The sequence below is a fragment of the Motacilla alba genome, chromosome 3 (assembly GCF_015832195.1).
Source record: "Motacilla alba alba isolate MOTALB_02 chromosome 3, Motacilla_alba_V1.0_pri, whole genome shotgun sequence".
Classification (NCBI taxonomy): domain Eukaryota; kingdom Metazoa; phylum Chordata; class Aves; order Passeriformes; family Motacillidae; genus Motacilla; species Motacilla alba.
Window position 1 is genome coordinate 69,667,729 of NC_052018.1, and position 24,716 is coordinate 69,692,444.

Sequence of the window (24,716 nt, forward strand, 5' to 3'; positions counted from 1 at the left end):
TTAAAGAACTTTGGGGTTTTTTCCCCTCTAATCTGTTCACACAGGCTTGGTGTCAGCCTGGTTTTAGTACCTCCAGTCAGTGAAAGGTTATGCCTCCCTCAGCCAACAGAAGTTCTCTGTAGAGTAACACAGATCGCAAGAGAATAAAAGAGTTTTATGTATTTCAAGATACATAAACAAAATGTATGCATTTACCATTCTACAGACTTCAGTAATTACTGAGTGATTAAGCAGCTCACACTATATGCTCTAGAAATAGCAACCAAAGCATTATGAAGAGAGTGAAAATTACCTACTGTGTGCAAGAGATGATGCAGCTGCTTAACTGTCAGCATGTAATTCATATAGCAATGAGCAGAGCATTTTCCAGGAGCTCAAAAGCAGATAATTATCTATGACTTCCCTTCACCTCAGAGTTAGTCTTCTACACAAATTCACATCAGGTTTTATTGTGCCTTCCCTGGAAGTGTCAAGCTAGGTCTTCTTGGTGTATCTCCCATGGTTCTCTATGCTGTACTAAATGGAGATAATCAGTAAATATCTTTTCAGGAGGTTAATTGAGAACATACTTGCTCCATAGGGTATACAGGTGAGGAACACTATCAGGGTTAATGTGGTTTAACCTGCATCTTTATTAGAAGTTTTGCAGATTATATGCTTAAAGTGAGTTAATGAATCATGGATTATTCCTAGCCACACCTCAACAAGGTGCTTCTGAAGTAATTTTAAAATAAGTGCTGCAGAAAAGGTTAAATGCTGATGCTCAGCTATGATAAAACTTTTTCAGGAAGGATGTTAATGTGAGGTAGCAATCAACTCAAATAGGCACATGTCAGATTATGTTTCCCTGACTTCAAGAACAGAAAAATTATTAAGAGAAAGAAAAATAATGAGACAATGTTTTATCTGTACCTTTAATAAAATCTTTAGATGATATATGCAAATTACATAAATAATTGTCAGAATAAATAATTTTTAACTTAAGTATCTCTCACAGTCTGTTTGGGATGTTCAGAGAAACTAACTACACACTTCAGCTTTTCCTAACTAAGTCAAGTAAATTCTGTAAAAGAAGGCAAAATGATATGAGACAGCCTCAGGAGGCCAAAATGAGTTTTCTTATTCTGAAATCCTTTCCTTGGCCTTTGTCTACCTGCCAACTCTGACATTCATCAGGCTCTTGCTGAGTGGGATAATTCATTAACCTGGACAAAAATTACCTTCTCTCCCTCAGGGCTAGTGAGTTAAGTTCATTCATAAAAAGACCTAACAGGCATTACCACCAAAGCAAAAAGGATCTTGAAAGCAAACAGGTAGGGCAAGGAACATAGCTCAACCTACATGAGACAAAAATAATTTGTTGTCATATAAGATGTTACAGGCTTTAGCTTCCTGGAAAAAAAGCTTCAGGCATTTTAAGGTTGCAGAAAAATCTTGGATTAATCTTGGATTACTTTTTGTGAAGGCAAATGATGAGCCAAGATTCAGCATTTTAAAAATAGACCCAGACTAGTATGTTTGTCCAGGATCAAAACTGAGTTTGGTGGTATTAGGTGTGTTTGGTATTAACAGCAGAATAGAAATATAGCTGAAAGAAGAATTACAGTGAAAGTACTGAGCAAATAATACAAAGAGCATAGTAAATACCAAACCTGAAATGTAAAATGATGAAGATGGGACAAAGAAGAGCAACAGATGCCCATATGGCACATGAATAAAAGCCTGGCCCAATTCAGTGATAAAGGCTTATTAAAGTTCAAACCAGTTTTACTTGAGAATTGCAAACCCCCTCACAAACCCGTTTTTATACCTTGCTAGCATTTTAACAGTAACTGAGGAAAACAGACATTAATATAGGAAATTCCCATAGCACATGCAGTCAAATTAACAAAAAAGCAGAAACAATTAACAAAATAGCAGAAACATAAAGAACAGCCAACAGTTTCTTTCCCATTAACATTTCTATGTTGTTTGTATCAACAACTGGCTGATACATACAAAGATGCTCTGAATGGGTACCTGAACAGCCTGAGTTCAAAAGGAGAGGAGAAAGCTATCTTCTCTGGAAGGTCTTGAAATTATGTAATTTTCATCATAATTGATGGGGTAAACATAAGCCTATGAAAAAGCAAAGACAGATGTCCCATCCAATGGCTGGCTACTCTAAGACAGGTGACAGCACTCATTTACATCCAAGCAAGCATAAAATCAGAAAACAGACTGAGGTAGTGGGGAATGCTCCAGACTGATGAGTATTTGCATCTCTTAGTATGAACTGCAAGAACTAAATCCCCAGGAAATGCACTGATAACCTGATCAAAGTACAACTTGCTGGCAAGGGGAATGATTCTGGCTCAAAGGGACTGACATTGAAACCAGCATCCCCTTTGTTTCCCCATGGGCATCTCCACTTGCAACTTGGATTGCCATTCTACAACAGTGCATATTTTATGAAGATCAGGAAAAATCCCTACTCCCTGTGTTGTGGGAGGCATAGCAACAGAGGGGCACTCACACAACTAATTGTGCAGTCACAAGAACTCCCATGCTGCTTTAAAGAAGGGTTTTTCTTAACACTGCTTAACCTCAGGAGCATCACTTAACCAGTGATAACATTGGAGGATATTGATGAAAATGCACAGACTGATCTTATGGCACCAAATAAAAAAATCTACCTTGACTAAGGGACATCATTACTACTGGCATTTAGTACTTAAAGATGCTCTACCAGCTTAACAGATGAAGGGGAAATATCCCAGCCTCTTCAGACTCCTGAATACATCAAGCACAGCTCTTACAATCCTGTCTATCCTATCTAAGTGAAGAGCAGCAATGCTCTACTTGTGAGCCTTTCCAGATACGCCTTCAGCATATGCTTTCAATACTGACATCAGATGCCTTGAAAGCAGAAGAGAGAGCTGCATGGCCTCTTGTAACCTGGGAAAAGAAAACTGACCAACTGTTCCCTTCTTACCCATTTGTGGTGGTTTAAATGGTCTGCAACTGGAAAACATCCATGTACCTACTCCTAATGAAGGCACATGCTACAAGATATTGAATTAGAATAAATACTGGGGTGAATTGCCAGAATGAAAAAAAGGAGCAATGACATAGCAGAAATCTCAGATGGGTAGAAAAACTTTATACAAACAGTAAGAAAAGCTACTTCATTATGGAAGTCTGATTATACAGAACTGTTTACATCCAGCAACAGAACAGAAATGAAATGGCACTAAGTGCACTTTGCATTGTGTTGCAGTTACAATATCCTAACAGGCACAAGGATACATTTCACAGTAAGACTAGGAGATTCGCCTGACAACAATAATCTTTTCAGTGCTTTCCCCTATTCAACATCAACTGCAACAGTGCTTAGAAACTTCCAAGACATGGCACAAAATAAATGTAATTTGCTGCAGATAGTATTTTCACATAACACATTAAAAATTTTCAGGCTTACTAAGCACTGCAAGTTATGAAAAAGGAATCACAATTCTCTTTCATTAACATTAAAGATAGCTTTCACCAACTTTAAGCTATTCAGTCCTGGCAACCAGGTCCATTCAGTGAAAAGCCTATTATTCAGTGTCTAATCAGACAAAGATTTCTCCACAGCATGCAGATAAAAGGGAGAGGCTATCATCCATAACTACATAATATTTCAGACTGAAAGCAGTCATCCTCAATTTTGTCATGTTTGATCACTTTCAGAAAGATATTGAGGCTGCCCAGGGAAGACATTACAGCAACCTTCTCCAGTTAGTTTTCTCAGTGGCTTGAGATCATAGCTCTCCCTGTTTTCCAGGTGCAATAAATGAACATCTGCATAAAACTATCCTTTAGCCATCAGAAGCCAAGCACCTCTGTCCATTTCAGAGTATGCTTGAGCTAATAGCACAGCTTATAGCACCAGTCCTACCTTTGATCCAAACCATTACCTTGCTACCCCCAAGGCAAAACTTAATATACCTGTGAATACTAAGAGAACTGAATCTGATCAAAGCCGGCCCAGGCAAGAAAAAACCAAACATCTCTGCTTATATTTTATTAACATATATATATATATATATATATATATATATATCTGAGAAAGAACTTTGTTACTTATCAGCCCCACCCCTAATCTTGCTCTCAGTCCCAGCTCTATTTTGGTTTGTCTATAATTTTAAAGCTCTATTTAAGCAATTAACAAAACTGAAGTGGTATTGTAGCTTGTAAAACAAGATACTGTACTTTGTTTTAAGAAAAAAATTACAGTTCTTGTCTCTTTGGAGAGATATAGAACATGCCTCCAGACAGCAATTCAGGACAAGAATGAAATATGAATTATGAATAAAGTCTTGAAGAGGCCGCTCAATTATAAGCAGAGATTAAAGAGACCTGCACCAATTACGGTGTCCTAAAGTTACCTGGTATGAATCCCTTTCCATTTCTAATAGTAGCTCATTATGTTGCTATTTACAGTTACATATATGAGCTCTAATGCATAGATTTAAGTTTCTGGCTACAGAATGTTCGACAATTTCAAAATCTAAAATCAGGTGAGCAAAATTGCTCACTGCAGAGCTGGAATCAGCAGCAAATTTACACTTAATTGATGTGATGAAATCTTTTCTCTAAGGTACTGCAAAATCTTTATCAAGTCACAATATCAGACTGAGCATGTCTTATTTGCATATGAAATAGTATCTTTCATAATTCATTCCCCAGAAAATATCCACAGAAGCTGGATAGGATATTCACTCTAGGACAGAGTAAACTGATCCACCTGATCTTCACAAGTTAAACTTAGAAATATCACACAATTTTATGTGCATTGTGGTTGCAAGTACTGTCTTTTTTAACACAAATTTTGGTTTACAAGAGCACTGTTTAAAATGCATAATATACATATGTCAACCTGATTTAATTTAACACAGAATTTCAACCAAAATCCTATCATAGCCTGGTTAGGGGCATAAGAGTTTTAGGTATGAAATAATGCCTGTGATTCTGTCAAAACTATTACACTTAGGTTCAAAACTTGTTTCAGTTCTAGTACATCTGCTTTAACAAAACCAACTGTAAGCAGTTAGAGTTAAGACTTCAAAGATAATAAGGTATATATTTCAAAATGACTAGTGATTGATGACTATATAAGGTATATATTTCAATGACTAGTTATTTTTTACAGTAATTTCTGTAACATCGCTACAAGAGAAAGTTTTATGTAAGACTGATTATCACAACTCTCCATCTGTTTATTCTCCCATTTTCAAAAGAGTTTTCATACACACACAGAAGTCAATTTTTTAATTTTCAGTTTCTTTGAACATTTTGCTCAGCTGTTGAACTAGTGCTACAAGCTCAGGGTTTCCCCCAAGTGATTCAATTTGCTTATAGGCTTCAGATTCAAGCTCTTTCAATGTATTTCGAGTGTACTCAAAGGAACCAACATTTTCAAGGTAATGTACACAGTACTTTTTTATATCTATGTTCTCCGTCCTTTGTCGTAAAATGTTTTGCACCTGAGTACTTTCAGGTCTTGACCAAATGGCATGAATGGTTGGGAATGAGAACTTGCCCTCAGTTAAGTCTTCACAAAAACTCTTGTTCTCACTATATTCTTTGGAGTGCAAGTTGGCATAGTCATCTCTTATTTGGAAGAAGAGACCAAGTGTGTTAAGAAGCGGCTTTAAGTCTTTTTTGTAATTTGAGAAGAGCTGCATGAGGCCTACAGCTAATCCGAAGAGACCTCCTGTCTTTTGCAGTACCATCGCTTTATACTCAGCCTCTGTAGGACAGGTGTAAGTATCCCTCCAGTAAATATCCAAGCCTTGACCTTTATGGAGTTCCAGAAGTTGACGGGTAAAAACTTTAACAGCATCTGGATGATCAAGGGTTAAAACCTTCTCTAAGCCAAGAAAATAAACATAATTAGCACAGTTGATTACAGATGGAATTCCATAGATACTGTGTGCCACTGGAAAGCCCCGTCGTAGCTTTGAGTTATCTTCAATATCATCCACAAGCAGGCTTGCATTGTGCAACATCTCAGTCACTTCAATGATAACCTATTACAAGAACAGAAAATTGTTAAGTATGTCACTGTAATTTAACCATGAGTTTTGCGAGACTGTACTTAAAATGGATAATGTTTTAAAGAACTATATTCTCTATCACTGAGGTTCCTCTTCAGGCAACTTGCCTTTGTTGTTAGTACAGAATTATGCTTCTCTCCACCATCCGGTTTGCTCTAAGTCCTGGGTCACATAGTCTTATGCACTATGTTTTCAGATTCAAAGTTAACTTACTCCCTGAAGTGCTTCCACTTGCATGGCCCTCTTCCCTGTTGCTACAGTTCTAAAACAAGCCACTGTCTAGGAGTCATGGAATAACTTATTAAAAACATGACTAGGGGAAAATAAAATAAGTACAGTGTTTTGAAATGTTTAGATTTACAAACCTGAAATCTCCCAAAGTCAATTCTTGAGAGTGTCAGGTATCATCCATTATCACATTCCTCTTGTGAACTATGTTTTGATAAGCAGAGTTCATCTTTCTTTTCCCACACTTTGTGTGGTTATATTCAGTACTGAGCTCTCAAAGAACAGACTATTCCCTCTGAAACATCATTTGGAAAATTCTTGGCAGAAAGACAACAGCCACAATTTCTTTTGAGGAGCTTGCTACACTCTGCTTGTTACTAGGTAGACCAGTATCACACACCACTGAGGTGTGCAATAAACTGTTCACAACATGAGGCTTGTAGCTGACTACATTTCAGTAGAACAGAACCTTAACAACTCAACAAAAACTGAAGAGTCGTAACACTATATGCTGCTTTTATTCCACAGCTGCCACACAAGCAACAGGTATATTCAGCACCTGCTTAAATGGAACTAAGTTTAAGCACATAAAACTGCTCACTGTATAAACTCACTGCAAAACACATCTGATTAAGATATGAATTTAAAGCTAATGAACCAATTACACTCCTCAGCTACAAACATTGCGTTCAGTCAAAATTCATCAAAACAACTGTTAAAAAATACTGAGACTACCATAAAATGGCAGCAAGTATCGAGTATGGTCCTATTTGGTGTGTGCTGTAGGACAAAATAAGGACTTTGCTGTAAGCATTTTCTTGAGCAACAAACCACCTGGTGTTCAGTGAACATTGTCCCAAAGATTAAAACTCAAACCACAGGAATTTAATCCCTTTCCCAAGATATGATGGCAAGAACAACCTACTTAAACACTCATTTGCCTTACTGAAGGCAACTTTACACACCTATTTGTTTGAATATACTTTTGGTCCATTATCTCATTCTCAGTACTATCAGGAACGATTGCCTGTGTACTGTGAATTCATTGGATAAGCCTATTCTAGTACTTCTCTTGCTAACCGATTTCACATCACTTTCAGTTTCATGACCTCTTGTAGCTTCCATAGGTAAGGTTTAAAGGAAACTGTTTCCTGACTCTGTGTTTCCATCAAATGACCTTGTGAACTTAAAGTGTTGGAAGTGCTTCAAAGGTGAAGGCAAGGCGTGAAACAGTTCAGATATCAGGAAAAGATTATTTTAGAAGACATCAGGAAGTAGCCTGAGAAAATGAAAAGACTGGTCTCCATAATGAAAGCTGAAGACCCACTACAGAGTGCTATGTTTTCTTACAACCTACACCTATCTAATCAGTATCTGCTGCACTATCAGTCCAACACACAGGTTTCTTCCACCTCCTCATCTACAACAGCTTTAAAATTTGCTTGACTCTTGCTAGGCCCATTTCAGTGCCTTCTCAAAAAAAAATTCACCTGACAAACCCAGTGTTCTCTAATTCAACAAGTTGAAATGTTTCAATGCAGCACCAAAAGGGAACTAGAAATTCAGTAAGTGTTGGGGGAAGAGATCACTTGGTTGGGGCAAAAGGTCAAACAGTGGCAGTTAACAGTAAAATAAACTACCAAGGAACAGTAGCCTCAAATGTATAATCTAAATAAACTACACAAACACAAATAATCTAAGGTAGGAAAAAAGTCCCAGAATGAATGCCAGAATTCAGATTTTTAATAAAGGAAATACAAATAACTGGAAATTAATCAGACTGTTAAACACAGGGGACATCTTATGAAGATCATGAGAGATGTCAAAAAGATGATCAGAGGTGGTCCTCCAGACTTCAACCAGCCTCAGTTATTAAAATTAGTACTAAAAATGCATAAAAGCTGCAATAATTGAATCACAATGAATACTAAAAGATGACAGGGTCTTGTTTTTTCCTGCCATTACAACCAACTTAAGTATTAAGTAGTAAAGGAGACATTAAAGCATTGGTTTTCTTCATAAAGATAATCAAAACAAGTGGTCCAAGTTTTCAATAGCAGTTACATGATCATCAGTTTAAAATGACAGTACTGGTAACTTCTGTTCACACAGAGGCACTGCAGCTTTAGTTTACTATTAGCACTAAACAAAAATGGACCACAATGTCATGGGTGCCCAGCAAAAGAGCAGGAAGCAACAGTCAGATTGCAACATAAAAACCTGCTAGTTGAATAGAATGGAAGGTTTTGTTATAATGAAAGGGGTTCAGCATGAAAAGACAGGCCTTGGGAAGCTGCAGAAACCCCATCACCAGATATTCAAAACTCAACAGGGCTCCCAGAAGCCTAAAGTAGCTACAGAGCAAGCTCTGCTTTAGGTACAGGGTTGTCCTAGATAACTTCCAGAGGCTTCTTCCAATCTGAATTCTGATCTGTGGTATTAGATTAAACCCATACATACAATTCACAGGTTGCTATATTACTTGTTTTATTTGGATGTTTGTCTGAACACAAAAAGGGTAAGATGTGTCTAGCTGAAAAACAGAAAAAAATTTTGCTAGACAGTTACACAGGCTGAAAAATGGAAGAGTTCCTGGATTATGAAATGCAGCCTCTTAAACCACTTAAATCACTTTGCTGCTTGAGAGCTATGAAGTGTCACTTTTAAGCCACCCTAAAAACAACTCCTTCACAAATCCTAAAGATACTTCTGCCAACAATCAGTGAAAAGTTAACAAAGGACCAGCTGGGTGTCAAAAACCACCACCAATTATATTGATTCCTTACATTGCCTTGGACAGGAAATATTTTGCACTCTGTAGCAGTTAAAGAAAACTGCAATCTAACCTAAAAAGGAGGATAACTTTTCATTTGAAAAGCCACGGTGTTTAAATACACAGCCATGCATCTTTCACACTTTGTCCAAGAGAAAAGACATCAAGAATTCCTAGCTAATCCTCCTCATTAGAAAGTAAGCACTGCAGACTGCATGATACATCCCTCTCAGTTTTATGTGTTTAAAGTTGATTTAATTGCTGCCATTGATATTCTTGTATCAAAATCTCAGGATTTTATTTTCAAACACTATTTGTGAAGTCTACAAGGTAACTGTCTAGCTTGTTTTGTTTAAAAACTCAGTGTTAATAACTGAGTTATGTTAAGTGGGTAACAATGATAGCTACTTATCTACAACTTCAAAGGTTGAACACACTTGGAAAGAAGTAACTATTCTAGTAAGACATGGAAATAATTTCTTAAGTGTTGCATCACAGTAAACGCTTTGCACTGAAGTTGTTTTCCTGAAAGGTCACTTTATATTCAGAAATAAGTGCATTTAAGATTTCTAATATTTATGCTGTGTAAGAGAATAATCTGTTACCAATGGTCTTGGAAGAAAGATAATAACCTTATAAAAATAATTAGCCAGTACCTGTATTTTATCTTCTGGAACATTCAGCCAGTGATTAAAGGCCTGTGACAGTTTGGTTCTCACTTGCTTACCTACAATAAAAATATTACAGGCATTTATAAAAATAATAGAGTTTGTTATTAGGCACAACATTTTGTCTTGACAACTATAGATTATTTGAGACATGATTTAAAAAACTCAGTGTGACGACACAAAAGTGGAAAATATATCAGTGCATGGCTTGTTTCCTCATTGAATAAACATCAAGTAGCAGCAGTTTCAGTTTTAAATACTTCACAGGAATATTTAAAGCACCTATTTACAGGTTACTATATTTAGTTTTCACAATTTAATTAGTAAGGGATCCTGACCATGTTGGTAGCCTGTACAGATCAGCTAGTTTGCAAGGCATGTTAATTTTAAGGTTAAAAAGTTTCAATTATGATTCATTATTAGTTGAAAATATAGGTATTTGTTGAATAGCTATTTCTGTCAATTTTTAGGTCTTTCTCCTGTAGTATTATTCTTTATTTGCTACTGTAAATTTGTAAAACAGGAAAGTGACATTTCATATACTTACTAAATAACTCTAAACAAAAATCTGAACAGAACATTCTGAACAGAACTTACCAAGAATTCAGATATTTATCTTATACCCAAGAAATCTACCTACAAATAGGATTTGGTCTGCTTTGGTAAAATCTACTTTGTTGGAGCCAGGCAGTCATCCTTTTTCACAGGAATTAAAGACAACATCAAATGACCAAGTTTAGTGTTAAAACAAGTTGTTCTGTTCAATCCAGATACTTTCTACATGACAGAGTGAATTTCAACAGAAGTTAACCTTATGCCTATACATAATTGATGTCTACTTTCTTTGGCAATTTGCTGGTTTTCATGTACAAATATCTATTCAGCATCTAGTCATGCTCAATATGAAATAAAGTCATCCCCTATCCACACTGAGACAATTCTGCTCTGAACTTTGAGAAGCTCAGCTATGTATAATATCTTGCAATAACTGCAAGACAGGTATACAAAAACAACTTTGTATATACAGCTCACATAAACAAGCATTTGGAAAAAGCTTTAAATAAACTTCAAAGCAAGTGAAACATAGACACCCATGGAACCCATATTACTTGACTCAAGATGTACTGAGACATAACTGAGATATTCTGCAATACTAGTCCTCATGTTGATAATTCCATCTTGCCCATAACACAAAAGAAATGTCAACATTTGAATCTCTCCCTAAGGCTTCTCTCTATGTGACTGTGTAGCCAGCATATACAGAACAGAATAAAATACATGTAACTTCACTTGCAGTGATAGACCCTGGAGAAACTGGACTGAGAATTTTTCCCCTCCTAATTGAGTCACCACCAGGTAAGCAATAGCTTTTTGGGTTGGGCTCTGTAGCAAGGGTGATAATCTTCCTCCCTGGATCAGAGGTCTGCACTTTTTGTCTCCATTCTCAATGATTTCCACTGCTTCCTGTCACCACCATCTTCTGGTGACTGGACAAGATTGACAAAATGGTCCTCTTTTTCCCTCCAGGATCTCTGTCCTCTGCTTCTGCCACATGTGAACAGGCATTCTTACCTGGACATACACTGCCATTGGTTTGCTTTCTCCATTTTTGATGTCTGTGCTCAGTTTTAAACACTAACAGATTTCTGCAGAAGGGAAGGATTGTTTTGTCTCTCCTTGAGAATAACTGTTACAAATATTTGCCAAACTGCATGGCTTACCAGTTAAGGATTAACAAGTATTTCACCACATTCATAATGAAAACCAGTCAGAGAACATCACATTAAGGAACTGTACCTTATCTATACCTTATCTATAGCTGTTTATTCTCTTCTAAATTACTTAGATACAGACAACACCTGCTTTTTCTTTTTATACTAGGCAGCTAATCCTGTTCACTTAAAGAAGGCTGGATGTTCAGCAACAAACATTATTTCACCATGAGGAACTTCACTACTAGCACACACTCTAAATGGATTATAACGTGCACAAAGGATTAAACCACTTTATTTCCTTGGTACAGGCAGCATTTGAATTGTTAGACATGTCTACCCTGACTAGCAAGGTTTCCTAGACACTGACTATTCAAGGAAAAAAACACTACTTGAATAGTGAGACATTTTTCTTTTTATAGATGCAGATTTGCGTGTCTTCTAAAGGAACACTACTGCTACATAAATGCTATTTTATCTGATTCTGAAGTCAATCTTACCCGATCTATGCTATAGTACAGCGATTTTCTGTATGCACAATTTATGCCTGCAGCCATATTGTTGTGGCAGAAGACCAAACCCCTCCAATACTGGTCTCTAAAGCCTGGATGCAGGAGACTCCATTCCTTGCCACATCCCTCCTCTCCCCAAACTAGACAAGACAACAACACAGGTACACTAGGACATTAAAAGGAGCACTGCCAGAATTATCCAGTTTCCTCACTGACACATTCCACCGCTCTGTTAATTATTCTAAGCAGGCTATTGTAAAATTGAAGAATAGAGGTCTAACATCCAAAATTAGAAGCTCTACCTACTGTATAGAGCTATAATAATAGACATTACTGCACCAAGCTTTTATCAAAGCTCTACTAAATGCATTTGGTTTAATCTGCCTAAGATCCCAAATTATTACCCAAATCAAACAGCAACTATGGAAAGCTTTTCTCCTTAGTAATGCTGGGTGGAAAAGGTGAGAAAAATAGTGAGAAATTCTTTCTACAGCTAAGAATGTTAAAGCTTTATCCTCCAAAAAAATATCAAGTTAGATTAAAGATGTTGTATTGAGGACATTCCCTCCTCCTCTTCAGATGAGATGCTTCTCCTCTAAAGGAAAAAGAAGGAAAAAAAATCAGCCAACTTACTCTTTATATACACACTTGTTCTTATGATAGGGCACAGACCCAAAAACTATAGACCTGCACTCTGGACAGGCTCCTGGTTAGTATTGCTTCACTCTTGCTGTATTCAAGTAACCACAAATTATGCCTTTAAGGCAGCAAGCACCCCACTTACAGAGAGGGCACATGAAAGGGCTAGAACAGCATGGGAAAGAGCAAAGGGATTATTAACCTAGCCCAAATTGCAGCTAATTCAACTCATTAGCCCAGCGGAGAACACAGCGTTTTGCTAGGTTAGCTCTCTGCCAGCTTTATGTACTGAGTCAGCTCACGCAGTGGATCTGCCACAATCAGTACAAGGCGAGCAGGAGATGCTGAGGATCAGGGGAAGGGGCATTGCCCTTCTGGAGGAAGAAAGCTCTTGTATCACCTCAGCTGTATTGTACACTTGCACGTTTAGCTGCATCGTGTGATGGATTAAAACTAAATGGATAAAGTCCCCAGGCAGACCTCTCCAAGCAGCTACAAGAACACTACAAACAGCATAAATGAACTGCATGAAGACATGCAGAGAGCAGGCACATACACTTTTAACCTGTGCAGCTACTTGTGCCTGATTAAGGTCATCGGCAGAATTCTCTAGCATAGCTCCTCTGCTCAAAACAGAGTTAACTAGTCCAGCATTGTGATCCTGATTTGTGCCTTGCTCCTTCTCACAATCCTGAATGTCACTATCCCACAGTCACTGCAACTAAGGTTGCCTCCAGTCTTAATGTCCTAACCAATTCTCCCTTCTTATTAAGTGGAAGTCGAGCCTAATATGCCTTCCTACATCAGCGCCGTGGTCACCTGTGTTAGCAAGAGGTCATCAATTCATTCCAGAAACCTCCTGGCCTGCCTGTGTCCTGCTGTGATGCTTCTTCTACCACACTGTGAGGTAACTGAAGTCTCTCATAAGAATCAGCACCTGTAAATATGAAGCATTTTGCAGTTGTCTGAAGGTCTCATCTGCTTCTTCCCTCTCAGGGGGTCTGTAGCAAACACCCACTATAATGTCACCCCTACTGATCTCTCCTCAAAACTTAAACCATAAGCTCTCAACAGGCTCATCTGACTGAAGGTAAAACTCCATGCAATTCAACTGTTCTTTCACATAAAATGCAACTCCCATTCCTTGCTACCCCAGATTGTCTTCCTAGGCCATCCACATCCATCCATTGCAGCATTCTAGCTGTGTGTTTATACCCCAATAAAATTGTTGCCCTACAGTTGCATCCAAACTACCTCCTCCCTTTTACTCCCAATAATGTATGCATCTGTATGAAGACACTTCAGAGAAGCATCCAATTCTGCAGATCCCCAGAAAAAGCAAGAGCTTACCCTATCAAGTTCTGTTTGTACTTCCTTGTTGGAGTGCTGGAATGATTTGCCTTTAGATCTGACCTGTAGATTACTAAGTGTCTTGTTCAAATCAGCCTATGCACTTTGTTTGCTAATTCCTTACTTGACGTGTGTAGTCATTTTCTTTTACTATAATCTCTACTTTTGCCCTGACTTGAACAGGTGGATGCTATCTCCTCTTGGTAGTCTTTGCTCTGCAAAGGAGGTCTCAAGGCTGTAAGAGCCAAAGCTCTGCTATCAGCATGACCTGTGAAACTAACTAGCTGTAGACAGGCAGTATCTGTTTATTCCTCCTGATGGTGAGAAGGGGGTTGAGGATCACAGAGAAGATCTATCTGGCCTCCCGTGGCCTTGGCCCTCATTCCAAAGGCCACACAGTCTTGCTTGATAAGCTTCAGGCACCCCCTTGCTATATCCATTAGTGTTCAAGTAGAAGAGCTGTAAGGTTAAGTATTTTAAAGGTGAAACACACCTTGGCAGTCCTTCCTTCACATCCCTATCAGGGGTATCTAGAAGCAGCAAACCTCCCTAAAACAAAACCACATGTGGAAGCCTCTGTTCCCTACAGTCTCTCTACTATCTGCTCAGTCTCACCACTTGCTGCTGCCCCAGGGGCTGTTCTGATGCTTAGTTGTATAAAACCATAGAATCACTTAGGTTATAAAAGGCCTATAAAGAGCTTCCCGCCATGTGTCTTCCTTCAGTGCACTGAACCTATTTGGCAACTGCACATCTGTTCAAGGAACAGGAACTTCTCTCCAGGTGTCAGAGCCTACCAGCCATCATCATTGTGGGAGTATCCATCTCCCAGCCTGATATGCAGAGACTATTTCTGCCCCCCTTGTCAATATACCTGGAGGTTTCAGATTCTTGAATCTGTAGTCTTGTAATTTTTGTTATTTATGATGCTGTGCAAGGCTGCTGACCCCCTTCCACCATTCCTTTGCTTGGTGACATAGGTTTTGCACAACTACACACCTTTAGGAGCAGGGACATCACTTGATTCCGGCTAGTGGGTGCCCCCAGGCATCCCTGCAGCTCATAGTCTAGAGAGGTGCAGCCTCTCTCAGGAACTTGGCCCAAGCAGAGGCCTCTGATGTGCCAAGGGTAGTTGTGCCACTGGTAGGGATCATGGCCTGTGGTGCTTAACTCCTTCACCAGGCTGATCAAGTTCAACAACCCAGCAGAAAAAGCTGAACAACAAATCCAGTCTTGACTGTTTAGCTTGCTAAACAAGACCAGGAAAGACTGTGGCCAAGACAAGCAGAACAAGAATGGGAAGATGCAGAGTCATGAATGGGATCGGAATCTGCCCCTTTCAACAGCAAGCTATTAACCATATCCGTTTTATGACAACTAAAATTCCATCTACGCCTTAGTGCTGCAGAATCAGCTACTTCTGTTAACTCAGACTCTTAAAAATAAAAGAATTCACCATATGTGTGAATTAGGTCATTTTTGAGACAAATCTCAACAGAATCTATGAAAGTCGTCCTGCACTTTATGATGCTAAGTGACAAAATTCCAGATTAAGCAGAAAATTGCTAAAAACTAGTATGGCAATATTCCGCTACCATGAGATTTTACAAGAAAAGTTACTGTTGCAGAATCTATGTTCTTCTCCCAAGCAATAATTTCTGCTCAAGAAGGAATAAACATTAATTACCACGCTAAACATTAATTACCATACTAGCAGTTAAAATAGCATCATACTAAAAATACCTTACACCTAGTAGCTTCCCTATCCTAGCGCTGAAGTCAAAGAAATATACAAGGTTACTTTAAGTATCACCCCGAGACTGTTACCATTAAAAGTCTTATTTCAGCAAAGGGAAACAGAGTAATCAATTTCCTCTACTAAGCGGTTAATACTCAGCAGTTATAAAAGTTTGTGTTCTTACACTATTGACACCTGTTACCAACCTTAATACAGTTATACAATCCCTTTTTTTGCAAACAAACTTTGATATGCACATTCATTCAATCATAGGTTACTGAACTGCTTGGAGAGTTTAACTAGCCTTTCAAGATAAGGAACTGGACTACTGTAGAGCAATAATGAACATATTTGACTCTCAGCCAAGCTTTCTGCAAAGCCCCTCAGAGCTCAAACTGATCCAACAGAGAAACAGCTTCTTGTTCCTATCGTTGTGCCTGCTCACTAACAAGACAAGAGATTAACCAGGCAAGTTTTTAACAGGTTAGGTGATTGATACTACCTAATAATTTGATTAGCAAGCTGAGAACTGGCACAAGTTAAGCAGCAGGAGAACACTGCCAGAGGCTAAGAGGATGGAATGAAACTGCCTCTTTCAACAAGAGCCTGTTGTATTAGCTCGGGCATCCCCTTTGAGCTCCACTCGAGGTAGAAACAGCATCTATAAGCCCATTTTTTCCACCCTTTCTGAGTACTGGTACTCACACTGACTCCAAGATTCACACATGTAACTGGCTCCCACTGATCTGTACTTGGCATAGCTGACCTTAGGCAAAGCCAGTGTTTCAAACACAGCAAACACAGTTTATTTATGACTGGGAACCCTCACTGCTTCACCTGTTACTCAGTACAAGCTTCCCACAGGCACACCACTTTCACCTGCCTAGTTTAACAAAAGCTTTCTCTTTTGAATCATACCACCACTACTGCATAGAGAGCAGTGTATCTTGTCTCTCACCTTCCCCAAAACATACACTAAAGTAACAAGAACAACATGGTAAAGTGGACTATCAGATTTATGATACTTTAGTAGGACAGCATATAAAACACCTGTACTGCCAGCAAGTGTAGTGTTACACAAGCCACCAGTAGAGAGTTATTACAGTTGAACTCACAAAGGAATTTAGCCACAGGAATCAAGGCGGGAAAGGTAAACATATATTCTAGATGCATCATTTAAAGGAAAAGGTAACTGAAGAGCTATTAGTCAAGCACTTTTGCCTACAGAAGATTTTTTGGGCACTTTTTGGGTGCTGTATATTTCCTAGTAGGAAGCTGAGCTTTTCTTCCTGGTATCTACAATAGCTTTAAAAATGAGCAACTGAAGATGCAGTGGTGTTGCAACATCCCTTGGTTAATGAGATAATCTAATAAAATAAAAATCAGACCTAAAGATTATGTTCAAGGAAAGCAATTTTTTTCAGGACCATGGCTTAGAAAACTCTCCATAATATCACAGACTCACTCTCAAGGTAGTTCTCTAGAAAGACCACCACCCAGTTCAACACAGCCAAAAGGAGTACACATGAGGAAATGGGAAACAAGCCTTCTGGCATTAAAAAGGCATGCAACTGCCAAATTCTTTCCTTTTCTTAGTTTTCAACTCGGCACTAACTGCCAAGTCAAATGAAATCACTAATGCTGGCAAGAAAATCCTGGATATTTGTAGAGGTTAATAATGAAATTCATTGTACTCAGGTATAATGAATTAGGACTCGGAGGACCCACCCGACTGATATACAGCTCTTGTTGCAGATGTGCAAAAGCCACTTAGTACTCTGCTTGTGATTTATAATGCTAATTGTCTAGGCAGAAGGTCTACGCTGGTAAGATATAATTTTGATCAGAAATATTGCCTTAATATTTAGCCAAATTTTCTATCTTCCTTAACTCCTTCAGCATGCAATATAAGCTGGACAGAGGGCAACCAGGCATTTATGCAGTAGTTCCAATGACAAAGTTGTTCTGCCACTATTTTTACAAAATTAGTCACTTTGGTAGCCTGTATTGTCTTTCTTACACTTTAGGTGTACAAATAGAAGTCACAGCAATCTGATTGTTTAGTCAGAGGCTTCCAAGGGCCATATCCATACAGCAGCTTGCTTTCAAACTGCCTCCTAAATTCTGCTATACCGTTCAAGACTGAAAACTTCATGTGAATGTACTGCTCCTGACCTGATACTACACAAGGACTGGCTGAACCTCTGACAGGTGAAACAAGCCATGAATATGGACAGCTGAAATTGGCCATAAGAGCACCTGTCTCTACACACACACCAAGGAAAATAAATTACACGAGAGGAATGGGTTAATGAAAACTCCCAAAAAACAACCCAGAGCAAAACCAAACCAAACCAAACAAAAAAATCTCCCAAAGAACCCTAACCAAACAAAAACCCCTCTAATAACACCCCTCCTCCTTAACCAAAAAGAAAACCTACAACCCACTAAATTCAGTACAGCAAGCTACTAAAGAACAAATATTGTCAGCTCTGAGTTTAAAACCAGGATCAAGTCTTCAGTACGTGACTTTATCTGTTTTTAAAAGTATCAAGTCAGCTACTCTGGAAAACAGAGTAACTGCAATACTACTTAATACAATTGCAATATTAATGTGGCAATATTACTACAGACACAAGAGCTATTTTACCAATCTCACAAAAAAAAAAGGTGGTTCCATAAGAGGAAGAAAAGAACAAGCAAAAGAGAAACACTGAAAAGTATTACTTTTTATTATTCTTAAATCCACAAATCAAGAATAGAAAAACTTCTTAGCTTCTACTTCCAAAGACAAAAGTTGCTATAAAAACAATTTTTATATTTAAAACAACACAGTACAAAGAAACTTGCCTGGTAGTTGAAGCAAATACTGGTATGGCTCTAGGATTCTTTTAGATGTTTCATCCATCTCATCCATTTCTTTATTTCCCAAGACGTAGTTCACTGTTAAAGAAAGTGTTATTAACACTATTTAGATTTAGAAATTTGTAAGTAAGCAGTAGATGCATACAACTAAAATGTCATCTGACTTATAGGTTAGGTGCAACTATTCCAATTCTGTGCATGACACCTTCAGTATATAAATGGTTTCCAGATGTTATTTACCGAGGAAACACATATAATACATGCTAAATACAGTTTCCTTTAATTAATCGTGAAGTTTAAGCCAACTCCTAGATTTTGTTTACTTTTTTGTATGTAGTTGATTGCTTAGGTGATGAAATATTTAAAACTTTACCATTCAAAGCTCCACTGCAAATCTTTAAAGACACTCATACAAAACCTCACACAACTAATCTGCTAAATGCTTTCTCCATACATTAGACATTCCAAAAATGGAAATGTCTACGAGCAGAAAATACACCTCAGACCAAGGCATAAAGAAGAATAGTAGCTTCAGTCATATGTCTTTATGTCTTCAACATAAAGAATAGTAGCTTCAGTCTTTTGATACAATTCCTCAATCTTTTGTTATAAGTCAAAATAGAAAGATAACATTTTTCTACCACTGTTCAAGCATACAGACAGCCCTACACACTTTCCCATACACCATAAATGTAACAGACTCTTATGAATAATCTTTTAGGATCCAGGGCCTACAGAGCTCAACAATTTTCTATTGATTAGCTTCAATTCACATACTTTAGGTCATCTCCATCTGCATTTTTTTTCAGACTGTTTTCTGTGATAGATTTACTATCCTTTCACCTCTAGCCTTCCTTACTGCACTGCAGATGCAGCAACTCAAAACAATTCTTCTCATGTAGTTTTAAGACAGGAACTGCAGCAGTAGCATAAAGTCACATGCTTCTTCAGCATCACTTCTCAGATACTTTGCTTGCATCCTGCAAAGGATTCATTTCTTTCCTCCTGGAGCAAGTGAATAGTTATGTAAATTAATGTCCCAATTTTGGCTAGAATAGAGCTAATTTTCTCCTAGTAGCTGGTGCAGCACTGTGTTTTGGACTCGGTGTGACTATACTGTTCATAACACACTAATGTATCAGCTGTTGCTAAATAATGCTCACTGTAAGTGAAGGACTTTTCCGTTTCCCAAGCTCTGCCACAGAGCAGGTGCACAAGAGGCTGGGAGAATATAGCTCAATCAGTTCCTGTCTATTCCCATTTCCACCTTCCACACCCACAAGCATTTGTAGCAGTCTGTACTTGGGGAACTGATCTGAGTTAATAACTATTTTCCAAGTTTAGGTATAGATCAACTCCTTTATTTGCTTCATTCTGTGTGTTCATCAAATGTATTAGCACTTCAGGGGAAAGAAAGGCTATTTACCAAATATAGTTGTCAACAAAATGGTCCTAAGGCTGCACCTTCTGGGAAAGCTTTGCATATTTTCTTGGCAGCGATGCTGTGATAGGAAGTACAGCCTCTCCATCCTATCCATGATGTGCCAGCACAACTAGCGGTCAGGCCACACACTAATCAAAATCAGATTTGACACCCTTGACTCCTTATTTTGTTGCCAGCTTGTTGCTGTAACTGAAATGCTTTCAACCAGCACTGCCACTGGGAGGCAGCTGTCAAACTGTACCCATACACATAAAGAGTAAGTCTCAAAGGACTTCAGCGAGGAGGTAAAATCAAAGATTTTCAGAGTCTACCCCCAGATGCTTTAAGCAGAAAGAATCTGGTGGAGATAGATATAAGGATAGACTATCAACCTAACAACTCCCCTGTGACTATTGTTTGTCAAAAAGCCACACAGACAGTGATAGAATTGAAAGTGCATAGCTATCCAGCTAGGCTGAGAAGAGACATTAGGATTGGAAGTGCTCTCCTATAAAAGCTCTTGCTTAGAAGTAATGTTAAAGCTCTTCCTCTTCCCTCAGGGAATTAGGTCTCTTGCTCATCTGTAAGGCAGTAAGCCAATATTCAGAATCCCCAACTAACTTGAAATTCATCAGTATTGTACATCATCAACCTAAATATTTGCATCTTTCTGCACAAAACTAATGGGAGTTCATCTGAAATACTAAACATCAGCAGAAAATTAGTCAGGTAATTCTGCCACAAGTACAGAGATTCTCACTTTCTTTTTTCTTTTCATAAAAGGCAAAAAAGATCTGATGAACAAAGTAACTAATCTCAAATTAATATAATTAACATTTTCTACAACTATTCTACCATTAAATGAAATTCTAGATAAATCCCCACCAAGGGAAAAAAAAGTCTGATTATTCATCAGACAGCTACATATTTAACGCACCCACTGACACATTAACAGTGAACAGAACCTCCCCCAAATTTATACATAGAAAGGGACACTTGATAAAGAAACATGTGCATGAAATTCATTACAAAAGCCTCTAAGCAAAAATATCATGATACCAGATGTGCAATATTATTGCTCTTTGCACAAAATTATCACATACAGCACACTCGGGAAATGCTGGATATTAAGGGTTTCCTGCTGAAGTGACTGACTGATTTGTCATGGAAGTTACACTTCTCAGTGATTTACACACAAGATCTCAAGTCACCATCTCTCACTAAAAAGTAAAAGCCAGCAGTTAAACAAAAACCAAAAGGCTACGAAAAGCCTTTTGTTAGTGAAAGTGCAAGAATTGATTACATCTATGCTTATTCATAGGATTGAAGCAGTTAAGGCCATTTTAGCTTTTAAACCAGCACACAAACTTGCTGCATTTCAATTCATATGCACGACAAAGTTATTTTTCCAGTTATTTCTTATATCTTCACATAGGCAAAAAGAATACCACACACAACAGAGAGCCCAAAGAGCTGTCTTTTGGACTGCATCAAACCTTATCTCTGATGACCTCTGAAAACACACATGACACTAGGATAAGATGGTGACGTGGTCCTCCATGATGTGGAACTACTCTAAAGCTATACTTGAAGCTGTGATCTGTGTCTAGAACCTTTCTAGAGAGGATGAAGATTGGTGATTAATGATGATTAATTCTAGGCCACATGTCAAGTTCCCTTCGGAACTTTACAAAACAGCTTCTCATGCTACCCTGTTCCATTCCACTCTGCAGACCCTTCTTCCCCTCCTCCCAGATAGGGGGAACGTAATAGTCTGAAATAGTCCAGGTTAAATATACAGATGGTATTTTAAAAAGTATCATCATCTCAGGGGCTGCAATAAAAGTGTAATTACAGAGAAAATAAGAGACAGCTCCCAAAGAAGCAAATAGCTCCAGTATAAAATGAACTATTCAGAAGGTTCTCAAATCAGCTCCATCACAGAATTTAGCGCGCTGAGACACTGGCTTCGTTGTAACCAGTGGGGGGAAGGAGCACCAGATAGGGGAGTGAGAAGCAAAGTTTTAAAAGGAATACACAGAAAACACAGTCAATATCCACTGTTTCAAAGAGAGACTACGAGAAGTCTTAACCCAAAAGCAACTCTAATTAGCAGAGTCGTGTTTATAACCCCTCCCAGGCTGATACCCAACAACACCTCGCATTCAAGCTGGGGGTGGGCAAGATTCCCGCAGGTGGAAGGGCAGTCGCAGACCACACATCTTCCCCGAAGATGCAGCTAAGTAAACAATAGCTTGCCATAGCGCCACTCCAACACGAACGCGAGCGTACAGCTCCTCTGATCGTGGTTCCATTCCAACGGGGATTTCCAAGAAAAGTTGAGCACGAATGCTACAGGAGCCCGAGAGCAATACCTTGGCCGCCGAAGCGCCGGCACGCAGACAGGGAGGGTCTCTGAGCTGCGGCCTGACCCCAAGGCAGAACATGAGTCGGCAAAACCCGCGACCGCAGCTGGAGCGCAGCGTTACGCGGTTAAAACTCACATTCCACAGAGAACATGAAGCTGCCGCCGCCAAACTCCCGCCACAGCCAGACCGACGGAAACAAGGTTTTTTTCGGAGTTCAACACGACAGGCGCAGCCTCCTCAGCTGCCTCCAGAACTCCAGGACCAGCCGGCTCAGCTCTTCAGCGCCATTTTAGGCGATCGAGAGCCGAGGACGCACCGCTCCCCCCGCCCGCCGTCCACCCCCATTTTCTGATCGGCACTGTCGGGCTCAGCCGCCAGGGAGGGCCGGGAAGCGCCGCCCGCCGCCAGCCCAGCACAGCCCCGGCCCCGGAGCGCTCTGTCAGTCACTCCGCCCGCCCCGGCGACCGCCGGCACCGCCCAGCACTACCGGCGGCCCCATTTCCCCCTGCCCCTTCCCGGGCAGCCTACAAGCTCCTCCTGGGCGGGGCGGGGCGGCCGCAGGACTCGTTCCCCCGAAGCCCGGCTCGGACCGGCCCCTCCGAAAGGGGCGCCCCGTCTCTCTCCGCCGCCCGAACCCCAGTGTACCCCTCCAGCCACAGCCAGCTAACAGGGCAGCCGACCTCGCCTCGCCGCCGTCTCCTCCGCCGCCGGCAGCCGGAACCCCGCCCCTGAGCAGCCGCCGCTCCGGGAGTGGCGGCGCTGGCGGCGGCAGAGCCCAGAGCGGAGCGCCGCCCCCCTCCTTCCTTCCGCCCCGCCGGGCGCCACCTTCCCCTCCTGGGGGGAAAATGCGCCACCGAGCGCCCCCCGCGCACGCGCAGGCCCCGCCCCCTCAACTCGTTAGCCCTCTCCGGAGTGCCCCGCCCCCCGGGCGCGGCGCACTCTGGGAGTTGTTGTCCACTGAGCGGCGCGGCGCTGACTGCCGGAAATGCTGCTAACAACGAGCAAGAACAGCGTTCCCCATGAGCACCCTCGGCGCCGAGTCTCAGTTTCCATAGAAGTGGAGAAGAATGATGTCAGTATTTCCGACACGAAGGCCAATGGGACCGCGGGGTAGGCGGGCCCTGCGGGACACGGCCCAATGGGGGAGGTGGAGAAGGGGGCGTGGCCGTTCCCGTTCGCCCGTCAGTCAGTCATCGGTGCGGGAGGGGGAGGGGGACCGAGCCGTGCAGTCACCGCCGCCGGGGCCGCGCAGGACGGATCGGCCCCTCCGCGCGCCGTGCGGGGCCGCCGCCAGCGGAGCCGCTGCAGCAGCGTTGACCGGGGCCGGGAGTGCCCGAAGCTGAGAGGAGCCTTCGCCCAGTTCCCTTCCGTGCCCCCCGCCTCGGGCCGGGGGAGTAGCGGGCGGGCGGTCGCCGCGGAACAAAGGTGAGGGCGCCGAGCCGGGGAAGGAGCCCCCGTGCCCCGCCGGCGGCGGGCGGGGAGGCGGCGGGGGGCCCCGTGGGGGCGCGGGGCCGGGCGTGCGGCGGCGAGGGAGGGAGGGGGGCGCTTGTTTTTCTCCTGGTAGCGAGACTGCGGCGGGACTCGCCGATGCTTCGTCTTCCCCCCCCACCCCAAACACCCAGCGGCGGGCCGGGGGGAGGGACCGGCGGCTTCTCCTCCAGCCCCTCTGCCGGGAGGGACGGAGCCCCCTCCTCCACACTCGTACAGACACACGCTCCGTGTCCCCGCCGAGCAGGTCGGGCCCCTTTCTCCCCGCCCCCCTCCCTTCCTCCCTCCCCGTCCCCGCTCCCTTCTTTTCTTCTTCTTCTTCCTTTTCTTCCCCTCCTCCGCCGCCTCCTGCTTGCTCTCCCTCCCTCCCCCCGCCCGGACCCGCTGCGCCGAGCCGGGGAGTTGCGGCTGTTGCTGCCGAAACTCCTGCGGCGGAGTCAGCGCTTTCCTTTATTTAGGGGGGGAGACGGAGGGAGGAGGAGCCGCCGCGATCCGGAGCCGCAGCCCCTACAAAAGCGTGTGTGTGTGTGTTGGGGTTGGGGGGACTGCTCCCGGCACCCCGCTCCACCGTCGTGCACACGGGCACTCTTCCCCGTACAATGGAGGAAGAGCCTCCCTCCCTCTCTCCCTCCTCCTCTCCTCTCTCCCTCTCCCCGCGGTAAAGCCAGGAGGGGGCTGTTGTCTGCGCTGGGACCCCCGCGGGTGCCCTCCCGCCGCTCGGTGCCCGGGGAGGGGGCGCAGCGCCCCGGGGAGGCGGCCGGGGCGCCTCCCCCTCCCGCGGCAGCCGGGGGTGGGTTGTTGTTGTGGCAAGTTTCTCCTCCTCTGACAGAAATGGCGTCAGTGGCAGCGAGTGTAGGGGAAGCCGCGGCGT

General features: G+C 41.6%; 4 protein-coding genes across 9 annotated transcripts in view; 2 read left to right on the forward strand and 2 right to left on the reverse strand.

Moving 5' to 3' along the window:
- TBCE (tubulin folding cofactor E) overlaps window positions 1-23,148 on the reverse strand; it is a 50,772-nt gene extending 27,624 nt beyond the window's left edge. The window contains exon 1 of one of the 2 annotated variants that reach the window (XM_038132440.1): window positions 23,038-23,148. The gene's annotated coding sequence lies outside the window, so the exon portion shown is untranslated. Of the gene's footprint in view, window positions 1-18,550; window positions 18,572-23,037 lie in introns of those variants that run through there. The other variant, XM_038132441.1, reaches the window with a different exon arrangement.
- On the reverse strand, window positions 899-23,170 carry GGPS1 (geranylgeranyl diphosphate synthase 1). 4 transcript variants are annotated; one of them, XM_038132448.1, is made up of 4 exons: window positions 23,038-23,170; window positions 18,551-18,643; window positions 9,738-9,808; window positions 899-6,053 (listed from the first exon to the last, which is right to left on the reverse strand). In XM_038132448.1, exons 2-4 carry the CDS (start codon window positions 18,615-18,617, stop codon window positions 5,292-5,294), a joined length of 900 nt encoding a protein of 299 aa, XP_037988376.1. In that variant the 5' UTR covers window positions 18,618-18,643; window positions 23,038-23,170; the 3' UTR covers window positions 899-5,291. The 4 variants fall into 4 exon arrangements, with proteins under 4 accessions (XP_037988376.1, XP_037988374.1, XP_037988377.1 ...); XM_038132446.1 differs by lacking the exon at window positions 23,038-23,170 and adding an exon at window positions 22,493-23,027; XM_038132449.1 differs by lacking the exon at window positions 23,038-23,170 and adding an exon at window positions 22,364-22,498.
- Window positions 22,507-23,352, forward strand: LOC119699115 (basic salivary proline-rich protein 3-like). The gene is made up of 2 exons (XM_038132159.1): window positions 22,507-22,557; window positions 22,651-23,352. Exons 1-2 carry the CDS (start codon window positions 22,507-22,509, stop codon window positions 23,350-23,352), a joined length of 753 nt encoding a protein of 250 aa, XP_037988087.1.
- Window positions 23,353-23,525: 173 nt separating this feature from the next.
- Window positions 23,526-24,716, forward strand: part of ARID4B (AT-rich interaction domain 4B) — an 88,140-nt gene continuing 86,949 nt past the window's right edge. For both annotated transcript variants that reach the window (XM_038132438.1, XM_038132439.1), the window contains exon 1: window positions 23,526-23,782. The gene's annotated coding sequence lies outside the window, so the exon portion shown is untranslated. The remainder of the gene's footprint in view (window positions 23,783-24,716) is intronic.

Coding starts and splice junctions, on each gene's coding strand:
- LOC119699115 (XM_038132159.1), top strand. CDS start 22,507: ATGAAGCTGCCGCCGCCAAACTCCCGCCACAGCCAGACCGACGGAAAC. Junction 22,558..22,650: donor GCCAGACCGACGGAAACAAG/GTTTTTTTCGGA, acceptor GCGCCATTTTAG/GCGATCGAGAGCCGAGGACG.
- GGPS1 (XM_038132446.1), bottom strand. Junction 9,809..18,550: donor GTATTTGCTTCAACTACCAG/GCAAGTTTCTTT, acceptor TTTTTATTGTAG/GTAAGCAAGTGAGAACCAAA. Junction 6,054..9,737: donor TTCCAGAAGATAAAATACAG/GTACTGGCTAAT, acceptor TTCTTGTAATAG/GTTATCATTGAAGTGACTGA.